The sequence below is a fragment of the Chaetodon trifascialis genome, chromosome 20, assembly GCF_039877785.1.
Source record: "Chaetodon trifascialis isolate fChaTrf1 chromosome 20, fChaTrf1.hap1, whole genome shotgun sequence".
Taxonomy (NCBI): domain Eukaryota; kingdom Metazoa; phylum Chordata; class Actinopteri; order Chaetodontiformes; family Chaetodontidae; genus Chaetodon; species Chaetodon trifascialis.
The window spans coordinates 902,972-923,731 of NC_092075.1; the positions used below are offsets into that span (position 1 = coordinate 902,972).

The 20,760-nt window shown below is 49.5% G+C and overlaps 3 protein-coding genes across 3 annotated transcripts; 2 read left to right on the forward strand and 1 right to left on the reverse strand.

The window, feature by feature from the left end:
- Positions 1-3,534: 3,534 nt before the first annotated feature.
- On the reverse strand, positions 3,535-9,885 carry actr1b (actin related protein 1B). The gene is made up of 11 exons (XM_070988479.1): positions 9,690-9,885; positions 8,303-8,367; positions 7,783-7,858; positions 7,203-7,328; positions 6,986-7,110; positions 6,220-6,436; positions 6,024-6,116; positions 5,766-5,940; positions 5,625-5,686; positions 5,504-5,544; positions 3,535-5,413 (listed from the first exon to the last, which is right to left on the reverse strand). Exons 1-11 carry the CDS (start codon positions 9,735-9,737, stop codon positions 5,311-5,313), a joined length of 1,131 nt encoding a protein of 376 aa, XP_070844580.1. The 5' UTR covers positions 9,738-9,885; the 3' UTR covers positions 3,535-5,310.
- A 1,053-nt stretch (positions 9,886-10,938) lies between these two features.
- On the forward strand, positions 10,939-15,322 carry marchf5l (membrane-associated ring finger (C3HC4) 5, like). The gene is made up of 7 exons (XM_070988480.1): positions 10,939-11,067; positions 12,030-12,096; positions 12,841-13,043; positions 13,173-13,303; positions 13,391-13,562; positions 13,719-13,885; positions 14,042-15,322. The coding sequence occupies exons 2-7, from the start codon at positions 12,068-12,070 to the stop codon at positions 14,204-14,206; spliced, it is 867 nt and encodes a 288-aa protein (XP_070844581.1). The 5' UTR covers positions 10,939-11,067; positions 12,030-12,067; the 3' UTR covers positions 14,207-15,322.
- A 901-nt stretch (positions 15,323-16,223) lies between these two features.
- Positions 16,224-19,134, forward strand: kctd9b (potassium channel tetramerization domain containing 9b). The gene is made up of 12 exons (XM_070989053.1): positions 16,224-16,338; positions 16,505-16,626; positions 16,762-16,805; positions 16,888-16,981; positions 17,101-17,159; positions 17,368-17,496; positions 17,567-17,634; positions 17,751-17,846; positions 17,929-18,078; positions 18,235-18,340; positions 18,521-18,654; positions 18,758-19,134. The coding sequence occupies exons 1-12, from the start codon at positions 16,291-16,293 to the stop codon at positions 18,872-18,874; spliced, it is 1,167 nt and encodes a 388-aa protein (XP_070845154.1). The 5' UTR covers positions 16,224-16,290; the 3' UTR covers positions 18,875-19,134.
- Positions 19,135-20,760: the final 1,626 nt, after the last annotated feature.

The window sequence follows — 20,760 nt, forward strand, 5'->3', positions numbered from 1 at the left end:
TAACTGATCCATAATTCATGCCGCTGATTTCCATAAAATAACTGGGGGGAAATGTGCTGACTTAATATTTTACCAGGAATCAAAACTCATGAATAACCTGCAGTCTGAAAGCACAACAGAACAAAACACCGAGAACATTTTCTCCTGAGAGCAGATTTTAGCTGTTTTAAAGAGTGTCTGAATTACAGGCTGTGGACATGTGGGACAGACGCGCCTGAGGCAAGTCCCACTGCTGAAGGTCTGGACTGAGGAGGTCTGGCTCTCTGTCACCGCCTCTGCTGTGTTTCAGTGAACATCTGTTCTGTCAGTCGTCAGGTTTCCATCCAAATGTCCAGCAAATTTTCATCAGATTTCCATAAAAAATGCAAATTTCTTCAGTCCACTCCGGCTCTGCGTCAGTGTCGGCAGCAGGTGGCGCTAACGTGTCAGTCCTGTTCAGCTGCAGGGCTGTGGCTCACCTGGACAAACCCACAACAAATCCAGAGCAGCTCCTCAGACGTCAGGCCTGATCGTGGTCCCTGTGGACGGGTCAGACATCAGAGAGACACTGAGACAAACCGAAGGACAGACGTTCAGTTTTATCTGGATCAGACCGTTCACATCACTACGAAGGCAGAGATCCTGGATTCACTGCAGCTGAAGAACAACCAAGCAGAGTTCCTCCACAGGAAGGACGAGCCCTTCTGGACTGTCCAGCTGCTCTGCAGGAGGACGTGAGCTCACAGCGCAGCGGATGGTGCAGAAAGCACCAAAACAACTCTGAGAGGATGTTTCCTGCTGTTCGTGCTGCTGAGTGCTCTGCTCTGTGGTCCACGTCCTCAGACCGTCTCTTTACAGCAGCTCCTGCTGGAGGTCAAACACGGGGCAGAGACCCTCCGCTCCCACAGGACATGGACAGGCGGTGCTGAGGGTGGAGCTCTGGCCTCTCTGAGTCTCTGATGGTGCGATGGACGAGAGCCTGAACAGGATGAAGCCTGAAGAAACGAGGCTGAGGCCTTCTCAGACGAACCGTTGGGTCTTCAGCTTTCTGCCGCTGTCAGAGAGGCAGAGGACGAGCTGGACGCTCCTCCAGAGTTTACTCTGAGCCGGTCAGCTGACGTCTGCTGGAGTCTCCTGCAGCTTCGTGCAGAATCTCGACATAAAGGCTCTGAGGATTAATGAGGCGCTTACTGTCAGACTGATCCTGGATTACTTCTGTAACGTGTCAAACAGAAAAGGCATCAGGAGCTCACGGGGAGCTCTTTCTGCAGCTTTGTTCAGTCGCTGCTGTTACGGCCTCGTGCAGCGTCTCTTCACTGGACTCCAGTTTAATGAATCATCAAAGACTGAGACCTAAACTGTGACGACGGATCCTGAAAAGATGAGCAGGAAAACATGAAAACATCACCTGCAAACAGGAGCGTGAATGAAGCAGCTTTTAGTTTCAGGCTGACTGTCTGTCCAGACTTTGTCCTGCTGGTGTCCAGCCAGCAGAGGACAGACACCAGCTGATAACAATGTTGACATTTTCATTCTGGGACATGTTCAGTTCTTAATGAGCGATGAGTTCAAAGACCAGCGTCCTGCTCGGCGTCCTGCTCCGGGTCCTGGATTTCATGTCATTACATTAGAATACATTAGTGCAGTAATAATACTGCACAGCTCATCACACAGGTCACCTGTGAGGCCAAACCTCCACCTGCGTGGAGACGAGCTGATCCACCTGTTTGAAGGCTGCTGTTACATTAAATGATAATTAGACACTCCACAGAAGACAGCCTCTGAAACGAGCCCACAGCGGATTCAACGCGTCTCTAACAGTCTCACCTTCACACAGAGAGGACGGACTGCAGCTCTGTGGACAGACTGCCAGTCTGAGGACAGACTGCAGGTCTGTGGACGGACTGCCGGTCTGTGGACGGACTGCAGGTCTGTGGACGGACTGCCAGTCTGTGGACGGACTGCAGGTCTGTGGACTGACTGCCAGTCTGTGGACGGACTGCCAGTCTGTGGACGGACTGCAGGTCTGTGGACTGACTGCCAGTCTGTGGACGGACTGCGGGTCTGTGGACAGACTGCCAGTCTGAGGACAGACTGCAGGTCTGTGGACGGACTGCAGGTCTGTGGACTGACTGCCGGTCTGTGGACGGACTGCGGGTCTGTGGACAGACTGCCGGTCTGTGGACTGACTGCCGGTCTGTGGACGGACTGCGGGTCTGTGGACAGACTGCCGGTCTGTGGACGGACTGCAGGTCTGTGGACGGACTGCCGGTCTGTGGATGGACTGCAGGTCTGAGGACGGACTGCAGGTCTGTGGACTGACTGCCGGTCTGTGGACGGACTGCGGGTCTGTGGACTGACTGCCGGTCTGTGGACGGACTGCCAGTCTGAGGACAGACTGCAGGTCTGTGGACGGACTGCAGGTCTGTGGACTGACTGCCGGTCTGTGGACGGACTGCGGGTCTGTGGACAGACTGCCGGTCTGTGGACTGACTGCCGGTCTGTGGACGGACTGCGGGTCTGTGGACAGACTGCCGGTCTGTGGACGGACTGCAGGTCTGTGGACGGACTGCCGGTCTGTGGACGGACTGCAGGTCTGAGGACGGACTGCAGGTCTGTGGACTGACTGCCGGTCTGTGGACGGACTGCAGGTCTGAGGACGGACTGCCGGTCTGTGGACTGACTGCAGGTCTGTGGACGGACTGCCGGTCTGTGGACGGACTGCAGGTCTGTGGACAGACTGCAGGTCTGAGGACGGACTGCAGGTCTGTGGTGTTAGACAGCATCAGCTCTGCCTCTGTGTTCCTAATAAAGTGGACACTGAGGCTCCTTCAGCTGCAGTCACGCTGTTAGACTGACACCTGGTGGTGACTGAGTTTACTGCACATCATGAAAATCTGGGGCTCTGATCCCAGAGGATGTGACTAATTCCTGAAACACAAGCTGGACAGCACAGCTGGACTATTCATAATCGTTCACACAGTTTGGTTTATTTCTTTTTCTCTGCAGGTGAAAACTTTCGTTCTTCGTCATAAATAACATTTGAAGTTTCCAGTGAAATCAGATTCTCTGAAGTCTGAATCTGATTGATTTAAGTGAGAAACTTCAGTAAATTTGTGTTCTTTCACTGTGAATTCAGTGTTTTGATGATGAATCAGAGCATCGCGTCCCTCTGAGAGCTAATCGAGTACAAGTATGAAGTAACTGAAGATGGAAATACTCAGTGAGCTCCATAGAGCATCAGTACTGGAGTTACTTTCATTCATTCACCTGAAAGGTCAAATAAATGATGATAAAGATTAATGAACGCTTTAATCTCAATTTATCAAACAAAATCAATCTTAATTCTTCTTTTAATGTGTTAAAGAAACAAATACTTTGATTTACGACGTGTTTCTTTGTCTTTGTGTTTGTTTTCTTCTCCTTATTTGACTCTCATGTCACTGAGCTGAAGGACTGTCTGCGCTCTGATTGGCTGTTTCTTGTTCTTCAGTGATTAATGAGTTAATGTAAACGTGATTAACAAAGCAGCAGAGTGAAGGAGGAGACGTGGAACAGCAGCCATTAACTTATTTATTATACTGAATTTACGAAAAGTAAAAGCAAACACTTGAATAAACAGTTTGTACATGTTTAGTCTGTTATTCTACGAGTTCTGCGGCCGAAGACGCTTTTCTTTTAAAAACACCCAGAAGCAGACGACGCGGACGCTCTGGAGTCAGGCGGACGCAGCCGTGGACACAGGCGTGGACACGACCCCTTCACTGTCACTGAGAGGCTGGGAAATCAGAAGATCCAGGCTTGAGCAGGTGCGGGGGGGGGGGGGGGGGGGGGCTCTGTCGGCGTCCTCTCAGCGTCTCGCCGTCCAGACTCCAGAGGCCGTCTTCATGTCTCTGCGGCTGATCGTGGACGTCTTCAACTGTACACGAGTGACTGACATGCATCTGATAAAGCTTGAAAGAGACGAGTGGACGACTGGATGTTAGACACACAGAGGACAAATCCAGAGTCTTCCAGACCAGGTTGAGTCCAGGTCTGAGTCCAGGTCCAGTCCGGGTCTGAGTCCAGGTCCAGTCCAGGTCTGAATCCAGGTCGAGTCCAGGTCTGAGTCCAGGTCAAGTCTTGAGTCTGGATCTGAGTCCAGGTCGAGTCTAAACTTTAAAGAAATCACTTCAAACAGAAACGAAGCAGAAAACCTGCAGCTGATGTTTTTTTTGTTTTTTGGTTTTTTTTTTGGGGGGGGGGGATCAATCAGCCAATGACTGAGGGCCAAACGTTCAATCTTTGTCAAGTGACAGTAAATTCAATAAAGGAGGAGGATGCAGAAGGATTCATGGATCCTGGTTTCAGACAAACAGCTGACTGTCGGCCATGTTTGAACGATTTCTGCAAAGTTCACTGTTGAACCGTGGCGTGCTGGCGACCCGGGCTGGAAAACGGCGGACTTGTGGCGTGCGTCTGGGCTGCTGTAAACGTGGAACCCAGCGACGGGTCAAAAACAAAGAACAAGGCATTTTTCTGCACGTTTTTTAATCGTCAGCTGACACAAAGAGCCGAGCGACTGCTCTGATGACGTCGTCCTCATCAGCACAAACACGGGACGCCATGTTTATGTCCAAGCATCTCATTGGTGAGAATGACAGGAAGAAGAAGAGGTGGCGTCAGCTCGAGCAGCCGGACGGTAAACGAACCGTGACGTGTGATCCGAGTGGAGAGTGTCAGGATATAATACAGTGTGACGTCCACAAACAGAACAGGCTACAAATCGGACATCAAAGAAAACCTAAATCTTCGGTCTGGAATGGAAATTTCAACAGTAGCAAAGAAAAAAAACATTCAGGTTTATTGACATGATATTGTGACCTCGCAGGGCGTCTGGAGGCCACAGAGCAAGACCATCACTGTGGAGCGAATCGTAGCAGAGCGAGGCCTGGAGGCGTCCACAGGGCTCATCGCTGCCCCCACACCCCGACGCCTGACGCTGCGACTGTGGGGTGTTTGGAGGGTGGAGGAGGGTGGAGGGTGCTGCCACATCACCCTGCAGCAGGAGGAGCAGGAGGAGCAGGAGGAGCAGGAGGAGCAGGAGGAGCAGGAGGAGCAGGAGGAGCAGGAGGCAAATGAAATAATACCTTTACATAGCGCGTCAAAAGGAAGGAAATATGGGAATTACCACACGGAGCCGTGTGCTTCTCTGGCGGAGGCGGAAAGCAGGAGACTGACAGAGGACGCAGAAGGACCCGGAGATGAAGGTGCAGGAGTATGAGAGTCTCCGACTGTATGAGGGGGGGTTTGAGGGCAGTTCTGGGGGCATTCGCGGGGCGCCGGCCTCCTCTAGAAGGTCTTCCTGTGGATGGCACGTGCTCTGTCTTCTTCATATTCTCGCTTCGACACCCACATCTTCTTGAAGGTGTCCAACGACGCCAAGATGGAGCCACTGCAGGGACGAGAGGACGGACAATTACGCTTCACGTCCAGAGTCACGTGTCAAACAGTCAGGACTGAACTCTGAGGACTGAACTCTTACCCAATCCAGGTGGAGTAGAGCCTCTCCTGGGGGGCCGAAATCTGGACAGAGAAGACAACCACACGTGAGAGGACAGCAGAGCACAGAGACGTGGACCGAGACGACATCGACCTGGACTCACCTTGATCTTCACGTCTTTGGGCGCCAGCTTCTTGACTTCAGTTAGTAGTCGCTCCCCAAAACCTAAAAGAGATTCAGCAGGTGAGATCATAAGCGATCGGGGGGGGGGGGGGGGGGGGGCCTCTCAGGACCGAACACCAACCTTTGATCAGCGTGGACCCCCCACACAGGACGATGGTGGAGAAGAGCGTGCGTCGGAGGTCCATGTCAGACTTCTGGATGGCGTAGGCCAGGACCTCGTGGATCCCCGAGCTCTCGTCCCCGATCAGGTCTGGTCTGAACAGCAGCTCTGGAGCTCGGAACCGGGCCGGACCGATCTGCAAGGAGGGCAGGGTTCAGGGTCTGTGGACGGACGCTTCACAGAGCGAGGGAGGGAGGGACGAATGTCCCGTGGACTCACGTTTAAAGTGCTTCCATCAGGGAGGACGTACTGCGCCTTCTCTGTCTCTAAAGTCTCGTCCTTTTGCGGGTTGAGGGACAGGTAACAGGCTCTCTGCAGAGACGCAGACACGCGGTCAGACAACCAGACAGTTCTTCAGATTCCAGTGAAAGGCCCCGCCTCCCAACCCCGCCCCCAACCCCGCCCCCCGCCTCACCTCTTTGACGGTGCGAACCACCTCAAACTCAGCCGAGGTGTTGAAGTTGTAGCCTTCCTTGCGCAGCAGCAGGCGGAGGTACCGCGAGACGTCCCGTCCGGCGATGTCCACGCGCATGATGGAGTGTGGGATGGCAAAGCCCTCGTAGATGGGCACGACGTGGGTCACGCCGTCCCCTGAATCCAACACGACACCTGTGGTGCGACCTGTGGCGTACCTGCACGAAATGGACACATTCACACAGTCAGTGTCCACACCTGCCAGGTCCCTGCAGCCGTCCTCTGTCTGCATGTTTCTGTCTCAGAAAGGTCAGAGTGGCCATTAGGCGACGCAGAAGGTCAGACACAGTGTCTCAGTTCACTTCAGTCCTCCAGTGGACGTCAGGTACCAGCACAGAGGACACCAGGCTGGACAGCCGATGGTTCGTCCTCTGGTTTCAGCCTCACGCTCAGCAGTGGAAGCAGACACTAACCTGCAGCTTCAGAGACAAACTAAAGGACAGTCTGTGTACGTCTACTGATATCAAAGAAAAAAGAAGATTAGACGTTTCTGCAGATATTATGGGAACGTTATACATTCATACCTTTTACTACAGTTTGTTTTTAACCAGTTAGCTCCCTGTGTGCTGCACTGCATCACTGCATCATCGCTAAACGCTCCACCGGCTCGTCTCTAACTGTGTCTGTGTGCCGTCTGCTGAGCCTGTGAGACTGTCTTTGTCTGTCTCCATCAAAGCGATAACACAGTCAGAGTGAGGCGTACTTACAAGCTGAGGACAGCCTGCATGGAGATGAAGAGCGCGGGGACGTTGAAGGTCTCAAAGAAAACCTCGGCGGCCTTCTCCCTGTTCTTGCTGGGGTTGAGCGGAGCTTCAGTCAGCAGCACAGGATGCTACAAACAGAAGGACACAGGATCACTGACGTCCCGAGATCAGATCTGCAGAACGTGACCTTCATCGTCATGTGACAGGAAGAGGAGCTCACCTCCTCGGAGAAAGTCTGCAGCTGCTCCTTGGAGTAGACATACTGCCAGATCCTCTCCATGTCGTTCCAGTCCTTCACGATGCCGTGCTCCATCGGGTACCTCACCGACAACAAGCCCCTGTGCTCCTGACGGCCAGAGGAGGTGAGACAGACACACGCATCAGACACCAAGGGGACACCGAGGGGACATCAACACTGCATCTGGAGCTAAGACAGGCTGATCAGTCTCTGCTGGGTGTGTGTCCTCCTTCGACACGAGACTCTGTGGACCGCCGACTGAACACAGACCTCACATGATCTCAGCGAGCGTTTGGCTGAAGGCTCATGGGAGACGCAGCGGGGAGTTATGGGACGCGATCAAGACAGATTTTAGGAGACTTCCAGTGTTTTTACAGATCAGTGTGAGAATAAAGGAGCAGTGTTTTTATTCTGAGCTGCACATGAAGTTTAATATCTGAATAAAAGAACGTGTTGTTCTCTGCTGGAAACACGTCCTCCAACTTTATCCTCCACACACAAACTGATGAGAGGAAAACAGGAAGTGTGCGTGTGTGTGCGTGTGTGTGTGTGTGTGTGTTACCTCTGCTTTGGGTCCGATGAAGAGGTCTCCCTCCAGGGCTCCTGCCATCACGCGCACATGCTTAGGACGCCCCACACTAAATCACACACACACACAAACAGACAGTTAAAGGGAAGCACAAACACACACACACACACACACACACACACACACACACACACACACACACACACACACACACACACACACACACATCATCTGCAACTTTTCTGTTTATCAATTTATCGCTGTCAATGGACAAACAGCTGGAGCAGCGTCTTAAAGGTGAGTTTCTTTCTTTAAATCATTGTGAATCATTCATCTGTGGGTTTCAGGCTGTCACTCAAACAAAATAAACAACATGAACACGTTAGCTTGTTCTCTGGGAAACTGTCATGTGTGTTTTTCACAAACTTCGGGCATTAAAATAAAGTAGAAGAATCCTCAGATCAGCTAACAATGGAAAACGTTAGCCGCAGTGCTACATCACACCTGTCCCTTGTTGTGTGAGTGCTGTGGGAGGAGGTCCAGGAACACTTACTAATTAGGGAAGCAGTATTTGGGGATCTGGTCACCTGCAAAACCCGCCTTGATAACTCCTGAACCCTGCAGAAGAAAACACAGACATGACCTTTAGGCCCAGCGTCACAGGGTTACAGCTGATCTGAGAGCAGCAGTGCTTCAATCTACATGTCTGAGAGAGACGGAGGTCATAAGACGCCGCCTGAGGCCGCCGGCAGTCACACACTCAGGCTCAGACAGCCGGCGAGCAGCGAGCTGAAACACTGCGTCCTACATCCGTCCTGTCTCAACAGCTACTTTGTCCTGTTCTGCCACAGCCAGCAAGGCTCACACAAAACTATAAGAGCCAGCACAGCAAAGTCTGTTCAGGTGCACTGATTTGCATTTCCTGTGTTTGAAGTGAAGGGAGACGCTTTGAGGAGGGGTCAGACTCACACAGGTGTAACACCAAATCATCACAGTCATTTCATTTTTATGGCCACTGCAAACATTTTAATCAGACTTCATGCTATATTCTGATGTGTGTTAGCAGCTGTGATGCTCCAAATCTTTTTAAGTCACACACTTGGCAGCTGTGTGTGTGTGTGTGTGTGTGTGTGTGTGTGTGTGTGTGTGTGTGTGTGTGTGTGTGTGTGTGTGTGTGTGTGTGTGTTAGCTAAACACTGACAGACACACCTGCACTCTGCAGTTACCGCTACAAGACATCAAAACTCCTTCTACATCAAATATCTGAATATTAAATGATCATAATGTTTGCTAAACATCAGGTCAGGCTCTGTGTGTTAGCAGGGGCTCCGTTTTTGGTAACACCAGTCAAAATATGACAAACATTTGACAACATAGCTGAAAATCCTGTTCGGCACTTGTAACAACAGCGACGTGCTGTTTGTGTCCAATGCTAACATCCGTGTGGATAACGCACCGGTGCACAAAGCTAGGCTAACGTCCTGTTTGTGCTCCACATAAAGACAAACAGTCTGTATCCTGATGGCTCATTGTGACTCTTCCCTCCTTAATGACGGCTCAGCCGCTATGCTAGCTATTTAGCATTACGAGCACAGTGCAGATTTGTGATGATAGAGCGACAGTGCCACGGACGGCTAGCATTCAGCCGCAGCTTAGCTAGCCGGTTAGTGCTGGAAGCTAGCTACAGCTCTAGCTAGCACTTGCTTGGGTTGGATAAATCAAAGGACGCTACATATTCTAGCAACCGGAGCAATGCTAACAGCGTTAGGTGGAATACTGTAAAACAGCGATGGAAACTACTGCACATTAAACGAGGGTGGCCGCGGTTGACACCCTGTATTGTTAGCTATAACACAATAGTTAACTAAGCTAACAGTTAGCAAACGTTCCCAGCCAACGGCCTCGGTTTGGGTGTGGATGAATGACATCATCATACTTACATTATCAATCACAACCGGCTGGTTAGCTAAAATGTCATAGGATTCCATGACGGACTGGGTATTTAGGATATGCTTCTACCGATCCGTGTGTATATTCCTCCCGGTTTAGTGTTTTAATCATATAAAGGCGAACGCCCTGTCACTCTGCACTCTGCCGTCTCGACGCCGCCGCTCCTCTGTGCTGCTGGTGCTGAGGATCGGACCGCCTCCCTACCACAACACCAACGCGGCTTCGGTTTGACTGACAGACGAATCAGCAAATCATATTAACGAGTTTCTTGACTGATAGGAGTGATAACCAATCACAGTGTTTAACCGAATAGCCATGCGTTTCTGACTTGTTTGCTGTCAACGAGCATGAGCATCTTTGTCAAACCTGTGGAAACCACAGCATCTCTTTAGAAACATGTCCAGTTTAACTTTACTTTACTAAATTGTTTTCCAAGTAAAGTTATGATAAATCATAATTATAAGCCTTCCAGATCGGGCAAGAGTCGCGCCATTAATGTGAAAACAAAACGTTTGCCAGGAAAAATCCCTTTGCCTGATGTTTTTCCTTTCTGTTTGCTAATGATGTAGAAGTAATCTATTAACCAATGCACATGGGTCTTTCACTTTCTAATAACCAAGCAATTCTGCTGTTATATATGGAGATATGTAATTAATAAAGGGTGGTAATAGTTGAATAAGCAGTTATACGTGTTAGTAAATCATTAATAAAAAGTTTTGGTCGTTCAGTCTATAATTATGAATATTTACTAAGGTTACTACTAGCAATACTATATTACAGAGTTACTCCAATACAAGTTAAAGCACTGGTTTCAGAATTTATTCAAATAAAGTACAAAGTATTGGCATCAAAATAAGCAGGTGCAGGTTGCAGTTGGTCGATGTGACGCTTATAGCTGCTTTACATCGTGAGTATTTCAGTCTGTCAAACTGCAGCACATTTCATAAACTGAGGCATGTTGTGTATTTACTTCTTAATTTACAAAGTGACTGTAACTGTGGGGTAAAATGTTGTAAAATAATGACGATCATTCCCTATGTTGTGGAGTAGAGGTTTAAAGCAACATAATGAGGAAATACTCAATTAAAGTACCTTAGAATACAGAATACTGGAGTAATTCAGTTCTTGAGTAAACGTTACTTGCCTGTCGCTAAAAACTGATTGATGGTATTTTCTGGCCGGAGGTCAAATCTTATGTTTTCCCACACACTTGAATGCATCTTGCAGCGTCGACTAATCAGAGAGCTGCTAGCTTGTCCTGCTGTCCTGTCCTCATTGAGTCAACATACGTGAATGAGACAAAAACAGCGCTCCCGTCCGGGTTTCAGGCCAGAAACATTTCATAGTTTGACATTTTCTTGCTTTCAGGTACGTGTTTTTTATGCTAACACCACAAAGTGTCCTCTAAACCGACAGCTCGGCCATATTAACGGCCAGTCCACTTTAGTGGTCGTTTGCTAGCTTAATGTAAATGTTAGCTGAAGTTAGCAGCCTCCTGTTAGCATTAGCATGAGTTTGGTGTTTGAGGTCAGAGCAGGTGGACAGAAGTTTGAAGTCAACTTCCTGGTAAACGAGCTAAAGTCAGTTAAATTAGAGAAAAGGGGCTTTAGGTGAGCGGGATTTTTATTTCTGTCAGTTTTTAGCCGCCGCTAATTTATTTGCTAGCGTTGCTTTTAGTGTTGTTTTCAGTTCATAGTGTCCTGTCACGTGTCTTATTTGGACACAAACTTTGGACTTGAGAGAATTTGGGCGTGGACAGACACAGTGTCACCAGGTCGATTTCACGTTGAGGACGGTGTCTGTCTTCACTGGACTCAGACTGAGTGAAGGTTAACGGTCATCCGCAGCTTACAGCTGATCAGTGTTTGTCCTGCTCGTGGGTCAGTGTTCGTGTGTGAGGTGTGATGTGACGTCATCTAATCCACAGGTATCGATCCTTCAGTCTACAGAGCGAGTTTGACTCGTTTCACTCACTGTTTTCAGTTCACAGGAGACGTTTCTACCTTAAATAAAACTGAGCTCTGAGTTTTATTTAATTTCTTCCATTATTATTATTATTATTATTATTCCATTTCTTTGCTCTCACAGCAAAGAAATGGAGACCAAAAACAGCTAAAAGACAGAGAGGACACTGGGGACAGACATGACCAGAGGGGGCTGCTGTTGTTCAGTGTGTCATGAACTGAGTCAGCTTTGCAGCGTGATGTCAGTGTCATGAATTAAGGCTCAGATAACGTCCCACCTCTGTGACCGTCGCCCACATTAAGTCATTTTCAGGCGTCTGTCCGTGTCCGTGTGTCTCATTCGGTCTGTAAATGCTCGTTTCACAGGTCCGTGCTGCGGTCTGATGGCTTCATGATAACGCACCATGGCCCACGCCGAGGAGCAGCCTGAGAAGTAAGAACTCACTCGTGAGCTGAATGCACCACTTCACTCTGCCGCCATCTTTACGAACGAAGGCATCAGAGTTTAGACGTCGAACAGGAGGCGGGTTGTCTGGACGTGGCTCGTACGGCAGGTCTGGACCTTCGTCACTGTGTGCCCGCAGGAACACATCTTCACTGTGAAAGCAGACATGTAGAAATCTCAGAAAGGACAAAGAAAAGCCAAACTGTCAGTTAGAGTTACGCCATTAGCAGACGCTTTTATCCAAAGAGACGTACGTTCACACAGCGACGGTGCAGCATCGCGCATTTTTTGGTTCAGTATCTTGCCCACGGATACTTCGGCATGTGTGCCGAAGCCGGGGATCGAACCACAGACCTCCTGATAGGTGGACGACCGCCCTGCCTCCTCCTGTCTGCATGGAAAGACATAACCAGAGATAAATCAGGGGGTGAGGTCTAAAAATGAAGCTCCATGTGGTACAAGAGTGTGTGTTCAGACAAATACCTCTTTGTTTGTGTTTTGTAAACACAGAAAAATAAGTGGCTGTGATTTGCTCCTGGCATGTTGTTGTTTCCAGCACAAACAAACAAACAAACAAACAAACAAACTGAAGCTGCATCTGTTTGTTTCATGATTTGAATCACATGTCTGGTAATCATTATAACACTGTGTGTGTGTGTGTGTGTGTGTGTGTGTGTGTGTGTGTGTGTGTGTGTGTGTGTGTGTGTGTGTGTGTGTGTGTGTGTCCTGCAGACACTGTTGGGTGTGTTTCGCCACCGACAGGGACGACCACAGCGCAGAGTGGGTGAGCCCCTGCAGGTGTAAAGGCTGCACTAAGTGGATCCACCAGGCGTGTCTGCAGCGCTGGCTGGACGAGAAGCAGAAGGGGAACAATGGAGGACCGGTCAGCTGTCCTCAGTGCGGCACCGAGTACCACATCACCTTCCCCAAGATGGGTAAGTGACGCTCAGGCGGGGTCCAGGGAACCTTCAGGTGCTGAACATGAAGACACTGCTGACAGAGAAAAGCAGCCTTCACTCAGGCGACAGGAAAACGGTCAGAGGTGTGTGTTCTTGTCTTTTCAGGCCTGCTGGTGTACTTCCTGGAGCAGGTGGACAGAGCGCTGTCGCGGGCCAGCCCCTTCGCTGCCGTCGGGGTGGTGGTCGGGACGGTGTACTGGTCAGCTGTCACATACGGAGCTGTGACCGTCATGCAGGTACTCAGACAGGCCGTGTGACGCGCAGAAAGAACGTAGAACCGGCAGAACCGAGGGACCCTCAGCTGTCTGTGTGTCCCTGTGCAGGTTGTGGGACATAAGAAGGGTCTCTACATGATGGAGCGAGCCGACCCCCTCTTCCTGTTGATGGGCCTGCCCACCATTCCTGTGGTGCTGGTCCTGGGAAAGATGATCCGCTGGGAGGATTACATAGTGAGGCTGTGGCAGAGATACGCCTACAAAGGGAAGCTCCGGCCAGGTAAACCTCACTGACCTCTGACCCTGTTCTCCACCTGCGATCAGCTAATCCAGGCTAACGCGTGTTAGCCTGATTTGTTAGTTTTGATGAATTTGGAGGAGTCTGCAGTGATTGGCTGATCCGATCAGATTACCTGAATGTGTATTTTCACCTCAGGATCCAGTCGTTATCTTCCTCGTGTCCCCGTGGACGGACCCAATGGAGGGGACCGCCTCTCTGTGTCCAGGACTCTGTGTGGAGCTCTCATCTTTCCCTCCATCGCCAGCCTGGTGGGACGGCTGCTGTTTGGACGGATGCCCTCCAATCTTCAGCGCACCATGCTGGTGAGTACAAGTACACGAGTACTTCAGTGCACAGGTACTGCGTTTGGCACCTGTGCAGTTTAAGAGTCTGTGCAGGCTGTCGATGGACAGATGGAGAGACCGTCTCATCTGTCTTTTTGGTTGAATGACTCGACACCGTCCTCCTCGTTCCCACAGGGTGGCATCGCCTTCGTGTTGATCAAGGGAGTGTTGAAGGTGTATTTCAAGCAGCAGCAGTTCATCATTCAGGCCAAACGGCACATCCTCAACTTCCCAGAAAGAAGCGGAGACGGACAGACTGAAGGTGGACAGGAGGACACGGAGGACAGCGGCAATGAGTAGTTTTATCAAGTTGGACCGAAGCGAGAAAAAGGTGGAGCAGGGAGGAGGTGAGAGAGGACGGCACAGCAAAATGTATTCCACCATAAAAACACAGTGCAGAGCGTCATGTGTGACAGTGAGACATTAGAGGACATCAGAGGGGACGTGTCTCTTAGAGAGGACTCAGCTCAATCTGCCTTCACTGGACTGATAACAGAATGCTCTTCTTCTTCATCCTGAGACGTCCTCCTCCAGCAGCTCATCACAGAGGACAAACCTCTGAGCGCCTGAGGTCCTCCTCGGTGGACACGTCTCATGTCTCAACTCCAGCCTCAATCCCAAAGACACTCGAAGACGTTTGAAATAGAAACTCAAAAAAAAAGAAATCATGAAGCAGCGTTTGGTGTCACTTAAACACTTAAAATGAATGAATCTTCCAAATGACGTCGGGCTGGAGGACAAACCTGATGACCTGTCTCACCTGAGTCCTCAGAGGAAGCAGCTCATCGTGGACTCTGATTGGACGTTAACGCTGTCCTTTCATGTGCCTTATTTGAAGCCTGTCCAGTGGACGGTGACCTGAAGGCCTCAGGACTCAGTTTTCCATCTGGGACAGAAAAACGCTCGCTGACTGTTTCCTGCTGACGTCTTAAGCTCTCGCTCGGCCTCAGCAGACTTGTCCTTCTTTGATTACGGGCTGGAGGACGTTTGTCTTCATGTTTTGACCTGCTGAATCAGCTGCCTGCAGACTGAAGTCTCGGACGCTCCCACAGCTCCCAGTATAACCAGGAGATCCAAACCAGTGGAAGCGCCTCGTGACCAGTCTGTTGTGGATTTTGGATGATTGTTTTCACTTGATGCACTTCCTGTTGTGGCTCAGTTTAGAATTTCAAAATAAAAGCATGCGATTGATTCTTGGTTTGGAGCTTTTCCTGCTGATTGTTTGTGATTGTCGGAATTAAAAAGAAGAAGGCGGTCCTGATCTGAGGAGCGGCGTCATGAAGAACGGCTTTTCTCTGCCAAATGAATCCACTCTGGGACTTAATTTGCACACTTTCCTTTGTGTCGTTATGTGTGTCTTAACAGAGCTCTTATTTTACGTTTTGATGAATTTGTTCAATAAAGATTTTGTCAAATAAGTCTGATGTTTCCTTCAATGACAGCTGAAGACATTCATGCTCAGTCAAAGTCAGAAATGGACCGTTTACTTCCTCTGATGAAGAACATGGATTTAATATCACACAGTGAATCTGAGATGTTCAGCTGGATGCTGCTCTAAACCAAACAAATAGACGACAGGAAGTGACGCCTGAACGCAGCATGTCAACGCCTCCCCGTCACATTAATGTTCAAAAAGTGACTTTAAAGTTTGTGCTTTTGTAGAATTTTGGATTAAATTCAGGCGCAGTGAGTCTGTCTGCTACAGAAGTCTCACACTGAATTTTACTGGTTAGAGCACACAAGTATTAGCATCAAAGATAAGATAAGATAAGATAAGATGAGACTTTATTAATCCCCCATAGGGGAAGTTTGGGGCATACTTAGATATTGACATATATTCTTACAGGTTGATGCATTAATGTGGTCGTCACTTTAATGTCGCAGCTGCTCAATGTGAATTTCATGTACTTTATATATTGATGAATATATGTACATGATAAATACTGTAATATTTTATTTATTTGATTATCTTCTTAATCTGCGAAGAAACTAAAGTTTCAAATACATATCGTGCAGTAATAAGTACAATATTTCCCTCTGAAATGCGGTGAAGTGTTAGTATAAAGTAGAAGAAAATGGAAGTACTCATTTATGGTATAAGTACCTCAAAATTCTACTGAAGTACTTAACTTGAGTAAATGTACCGGAGCGTGTTGTACTGTTGCAGATTACAGCTTTAGTGTAGAGAAATTGTTTTGTGATGATTTTGTTGGTCCCGCCCACTCGGTTTACTGATTGGCTGTTCCGTTTGGATCTGAGTAGCTGATTGGCTGACTCCGCTTCCCTGTGCGTTGGAGCGGAGTCAGAAGAAAAGCGGAAGCAGATTGTTGCTCAGGATGAGTTTTAATGGATGAAAGTCTCAGTTCGGCTGATCTGGATTCGCCATGAGGAGAGTCACCCTGTTCGTCAGCGGAAGCTCCACGCATGGAAAGGTAAGCTGAGGGGACGGACGGAGGTAAGGTGCGCTCTGTCCGCGGTCACGGACCGGAACAGGCTCGATTAGCTCCTCGCGTTAGCTGCTACAAGCTAACGTGAGACACCGCGTTCAATCCGCGGCTGCACCGCGAGCTGAGGTGTGTTTCCGGTGCTGTCACACAGGTGGTGGCCGTGTACGGCTCCCTGGAGGATTTACTGTCTGTGGCCAGTTCCAAACTGGGAATACGAGCCTCTAGTGTTTATAATGGGAACGGCGGCCTCATCGATGACATCGCGTTGATCAGGTGAGCTTCAACCCAGGTAAACTGTGACGTCATGTGAGCATGTATTCCGTTTGTTGTGATGTAAACTCTGTGTGTGTGTGTGTGTGTGTGTGTGTGTGTGTGTGTGTGTGTGTGTGTGTGTGTGTGCGCCTGCAGAGATGATGACGTGCTCTACGTTTCAGAGGGAGATTCGTTTGAAGGTAAGAAGTCAAGATGTTTGTTAACTCAGGTTTAAACTCTGTTTTCTTTGTCTGCCTCTTACTAACATTAACATGTGTGTAGACCCTCAGGAAGACCTCATTGGCCCCGAAAGAGAGCAGCCTCACACTGATTGGCTGACGCTGAACGTCGGTGGACGCTGCTTCACGACCACCAGGTAAATACGACCGTCGAGCCGTCGACGCCTGTGGGTGAGCAGGTTGTTGTCTTCCTGTTCCAGTAAATGGTTTTATTGTAAACAGGTGTGTGTGTGTGTGTGTGTGTGTGTGTCCTCAGGAGCACCCTGGTCAGTAAAGAGCCTGAGAGCATGCTGGCCCACATGTTCAGAGAGAAAGGTGAGGTCGCCCGTCTGACTCATCTCACATTAAAGGTGGTTGATCTGTTTGTTTGACCCCATGGCGTCGACTTCGCGGCGTCGACCTCGTGGTGTCGACCTCGTGGTGTCGACCTCGTGGTGTCGACCTCGTGGTGTCGACCTCGTGGTGTCGACCTCGTGGTGTCGACCCTGTGTGCTTCATATCTGCTGGTTCTTCTCTCTTCCAGATGTTTGGGGGAACAAGCAGGACTCTCAAGGCGCCTACCTGATAGATCGCAGTCCGGACTACTTTGAGCCCATCCTGAATTACCTGCGACACGGACAGCTCATCATCAACGACGGCATCAACCCTCTGGGTAGGACAGACACACTCTTGCACAGGTCGCAGGTGACGGCGTTTTCTAACCGTCGGTCCGTCCTCTGCAGGTGTGCTGGAAGAGGCTCGCTTCTTCGGCATCGAACAGCTGGCGGAGCAGCTGGAGACCCTCATAAAGGTGTGTGTGTGTGTGTGTGTGTGTGTGTGTGTGTGTGTGTGTGTGTGTGTGTGTGCGCGCGCAGACTGAAGTGTGTTTTCAGTGGTTTGACCTCCTCGTGTCTTTATCCGCTTCAGTCCACTCAGCCTCCTGAAGACCACTCCCCTCTGACCCGCAAGGAGTTCATCAGATTCCTGTTGGCCACGACGACCAAGTCCGAGCTGCGCTGCCAGGTAGACACCTCACCTGAGATCAGTCAGCTCAGTGAGCTGGAAGCACGGCAGGAAACATGAACGCTGTCCGTTTGTCCGTCAGGGTCTGAACTTTACCTGTGCGGACCTGTCCCGTCTGGATCTGCGCTACATTAACTTCAAGATGGCGAACCTGAGAGGAGCCAACCTGACCCACGCCAACCTGAGCGGGGCCAACCTGGAGAGGGCCGACCTGTCCATGGCCTGTCTGGACGTGAGTGCCGCCCGCAGGGGACGTCTCTGAGCAGAGACACTCGGTCTGTGACGTTCATGCTGAGTGTGTGTGTGTGTGTGTGTGTGTGTGTGTGTGTGTGTGTGTGCGCGCGCGCGCGCGTGTGCATGCGTGTGTGTGTGTGCGTGTCCATCCCAGGCAGCCAACCTGCAGGGTGTGAAGATGCTGTGCACCAACGCTGAAGGAGCTTCACTGAGAGGCTGCAACTTCGAAGATCCTGCTGGAATCAAAGCCAATCTGGAGGGTGAGTTAGCCAATCACACGCGTTCCTCAGACACACCTGAGCAGGTGGAGCTTGTCTTGAGCTCATACGTGTGTGTGTGTGTGTGTGTGTGTGTGTGTGTGTGTGTGTGTGTGTGTGTGTGTGTGTGTGTGTGTGTGTGTGTGTGTGTGTGTGTGTGTGTGTGTGTCTGTCTGCCTGCAGGAGCTAACCTGAAGGGGGTGGACATGGAGGGAAGTCAGATGACGGGGATCAACCTGAGAGTCGCCACACTGAAAAACGCCAAACTGAAGAACTGCAACCTGAGAGGAGCCACGCTGGCCGGGACCGACCTGGAGGTACGCACACACGCACGCACACACACTCTCTGTACATCAACAATCCACTCAAACCTCCACCTTTGACTCAGTGGTGCATTCAGGTGTGGTGTGTTTTTCCCAGAACTGCGACCTATCGGGGTGTGACCTTCAGGAGGCGAACCTGAGGGGCTCCAACGTGAAGGGCGCCATCTTTGAGGAGATGCTGACTCCGCTGCACATGTCTCAGAGTGTGCGGTAATGAACACACACGTGTGACATGCGGTGCTTTAAATCACGCTTGCCCTCCGGCGGAGAGGAGCTCGAGTCGGTGACACGCGTGTGTTTCTTCTGTCAGCAAACACAAACCTCTTTGTTTCGCCTCTGAACTCCTCAGACATGTTTCTGACTTCCTGCTTGTGAATCGATGCTTCCTGTGAATATAAATGTCCTCTGAGATGCTTCAGAGTCACGATGATCCAATCAGCTCAGCTTTGATTGTTTGTGTCCTCCTCGGTTCTTATTGATGACTGCAGTGGACCACGAGACAAGCTGCTTCAAGCACTCTGACGCTAACAGACTGTTTGAATTTACACTTTGAATGTGGCATATTTAGGAATTTTGAGGGAAAAATTCCCAGCAGCACCTGAATGCAACACATGTTTGTGGGTTGAAGTCTTCAGACGTGTTTATGTGCACAGGAGGCCGAATCTCTGAGGGCTTCAGGGACAATTCAGACATTTATCAGAGTGAGTCTGAAACGTTTGTGACCATCGTAACACACACACACACACACACACACACACACACACACACACACACACACACACACACACACGTTTCTAAATCTGGCTTCTATCTGTGAAACACACGTGTGTCAGCGCACACGTCTGCCTCTCACGACGACCAATGAATGACTTTGTCTTTTGCTCTGAACCAAACACCAACAAGTGTCGACATTTCTTTTTACGCTTCTTTTAACGTGTGTGTGTGTGTGTGTGTGTGTGTGTGTGTGTGTGTGTGTGTGTGTGTGTGTGTGTGTGTGTGTGTGAAATGAACAGAAATGTTTGTGTGTCCTTCAGGAAGTTGTTGTCGTCGGGCCTTTGAATGTAGTTCACGATCGTTTCTGAAATAATCTGCCTTTAACGTGAGTTCATGATCGTCACAAGCCTGAAAACATTTAATTCAAACCACATCCATCGATCGTCCTCGCTGGACGATCGAGTGTGAAGTGACTTCCTGTAAAATGTTCAGTGTGTGTGGGATCAGGTGAACAAGCTCCGCCTCCTTCATGTTACCTCTGACAGGTGCTGAATGACCTTCGTCCTGCTTGTTGTCTGAATTATTGTGATAAAGATTTAAAGTAAAACTTGTTGAACATGAAAACAGATTTCCAGCTATAAGAAATGTGTAAAACTAGGATTAAAAACGAGTGAAAGTCTGGTGTTTCTGCTCTGAACGGCGGCTCTTCTGCTCGTTAAACTGCTGTTTTCTACGTCACGTTTGACAGGAAACTGTATATTTTGGTAGCTGTCACGTCCTGCTGAGCGATGCTGTGTGAGTGTGTCATCACCTGCGTCAACACGTTACCTGTTACCTGGTGTGAAATGTGAAACCACTGAGGTGCTACACCTGAACGTCTGTCCTGCTGCGTCCAGGTTTTGACTCTTTAATAAATGTTTGTCTTCAAACTGTCTCTTCTTTGCTGTTTTACATTTTATTCTGCACTCGTACTACATTTGATTTTGATGTATATTAATATGTCTGACATTTGTTAAACATCTGGAGGAGAGTTAACTTTGGCCTCTCTGCAGCCGCTGTGTGTCACACCTTGATGTCCCAGCAGAGGGCGGTGTTGTCTCAGTGTCTGATTGGCTGACTTGCAGATTTAAGAGCGAGCCTTCATCCCTGCAGGAACCTGTTTGTGATTGGAGCAAAAGTCAGATCCTGGAAGCGACTCGGAAATATAAAGTTTCATGTTTTTAAGCTTCAGTAGTTTCCTCAAACAGACAAACAGGAGGAAATGGAGCAGCTGATGGGACTATTTTCAGCGGCGGATGAATCCACATAGCTCCACCAGCTGCGATTCACACTGAACTGTTAGCAGCTAGCAGTTAGCATTCGTCAGGCTGATCCTTTGACTTCCTG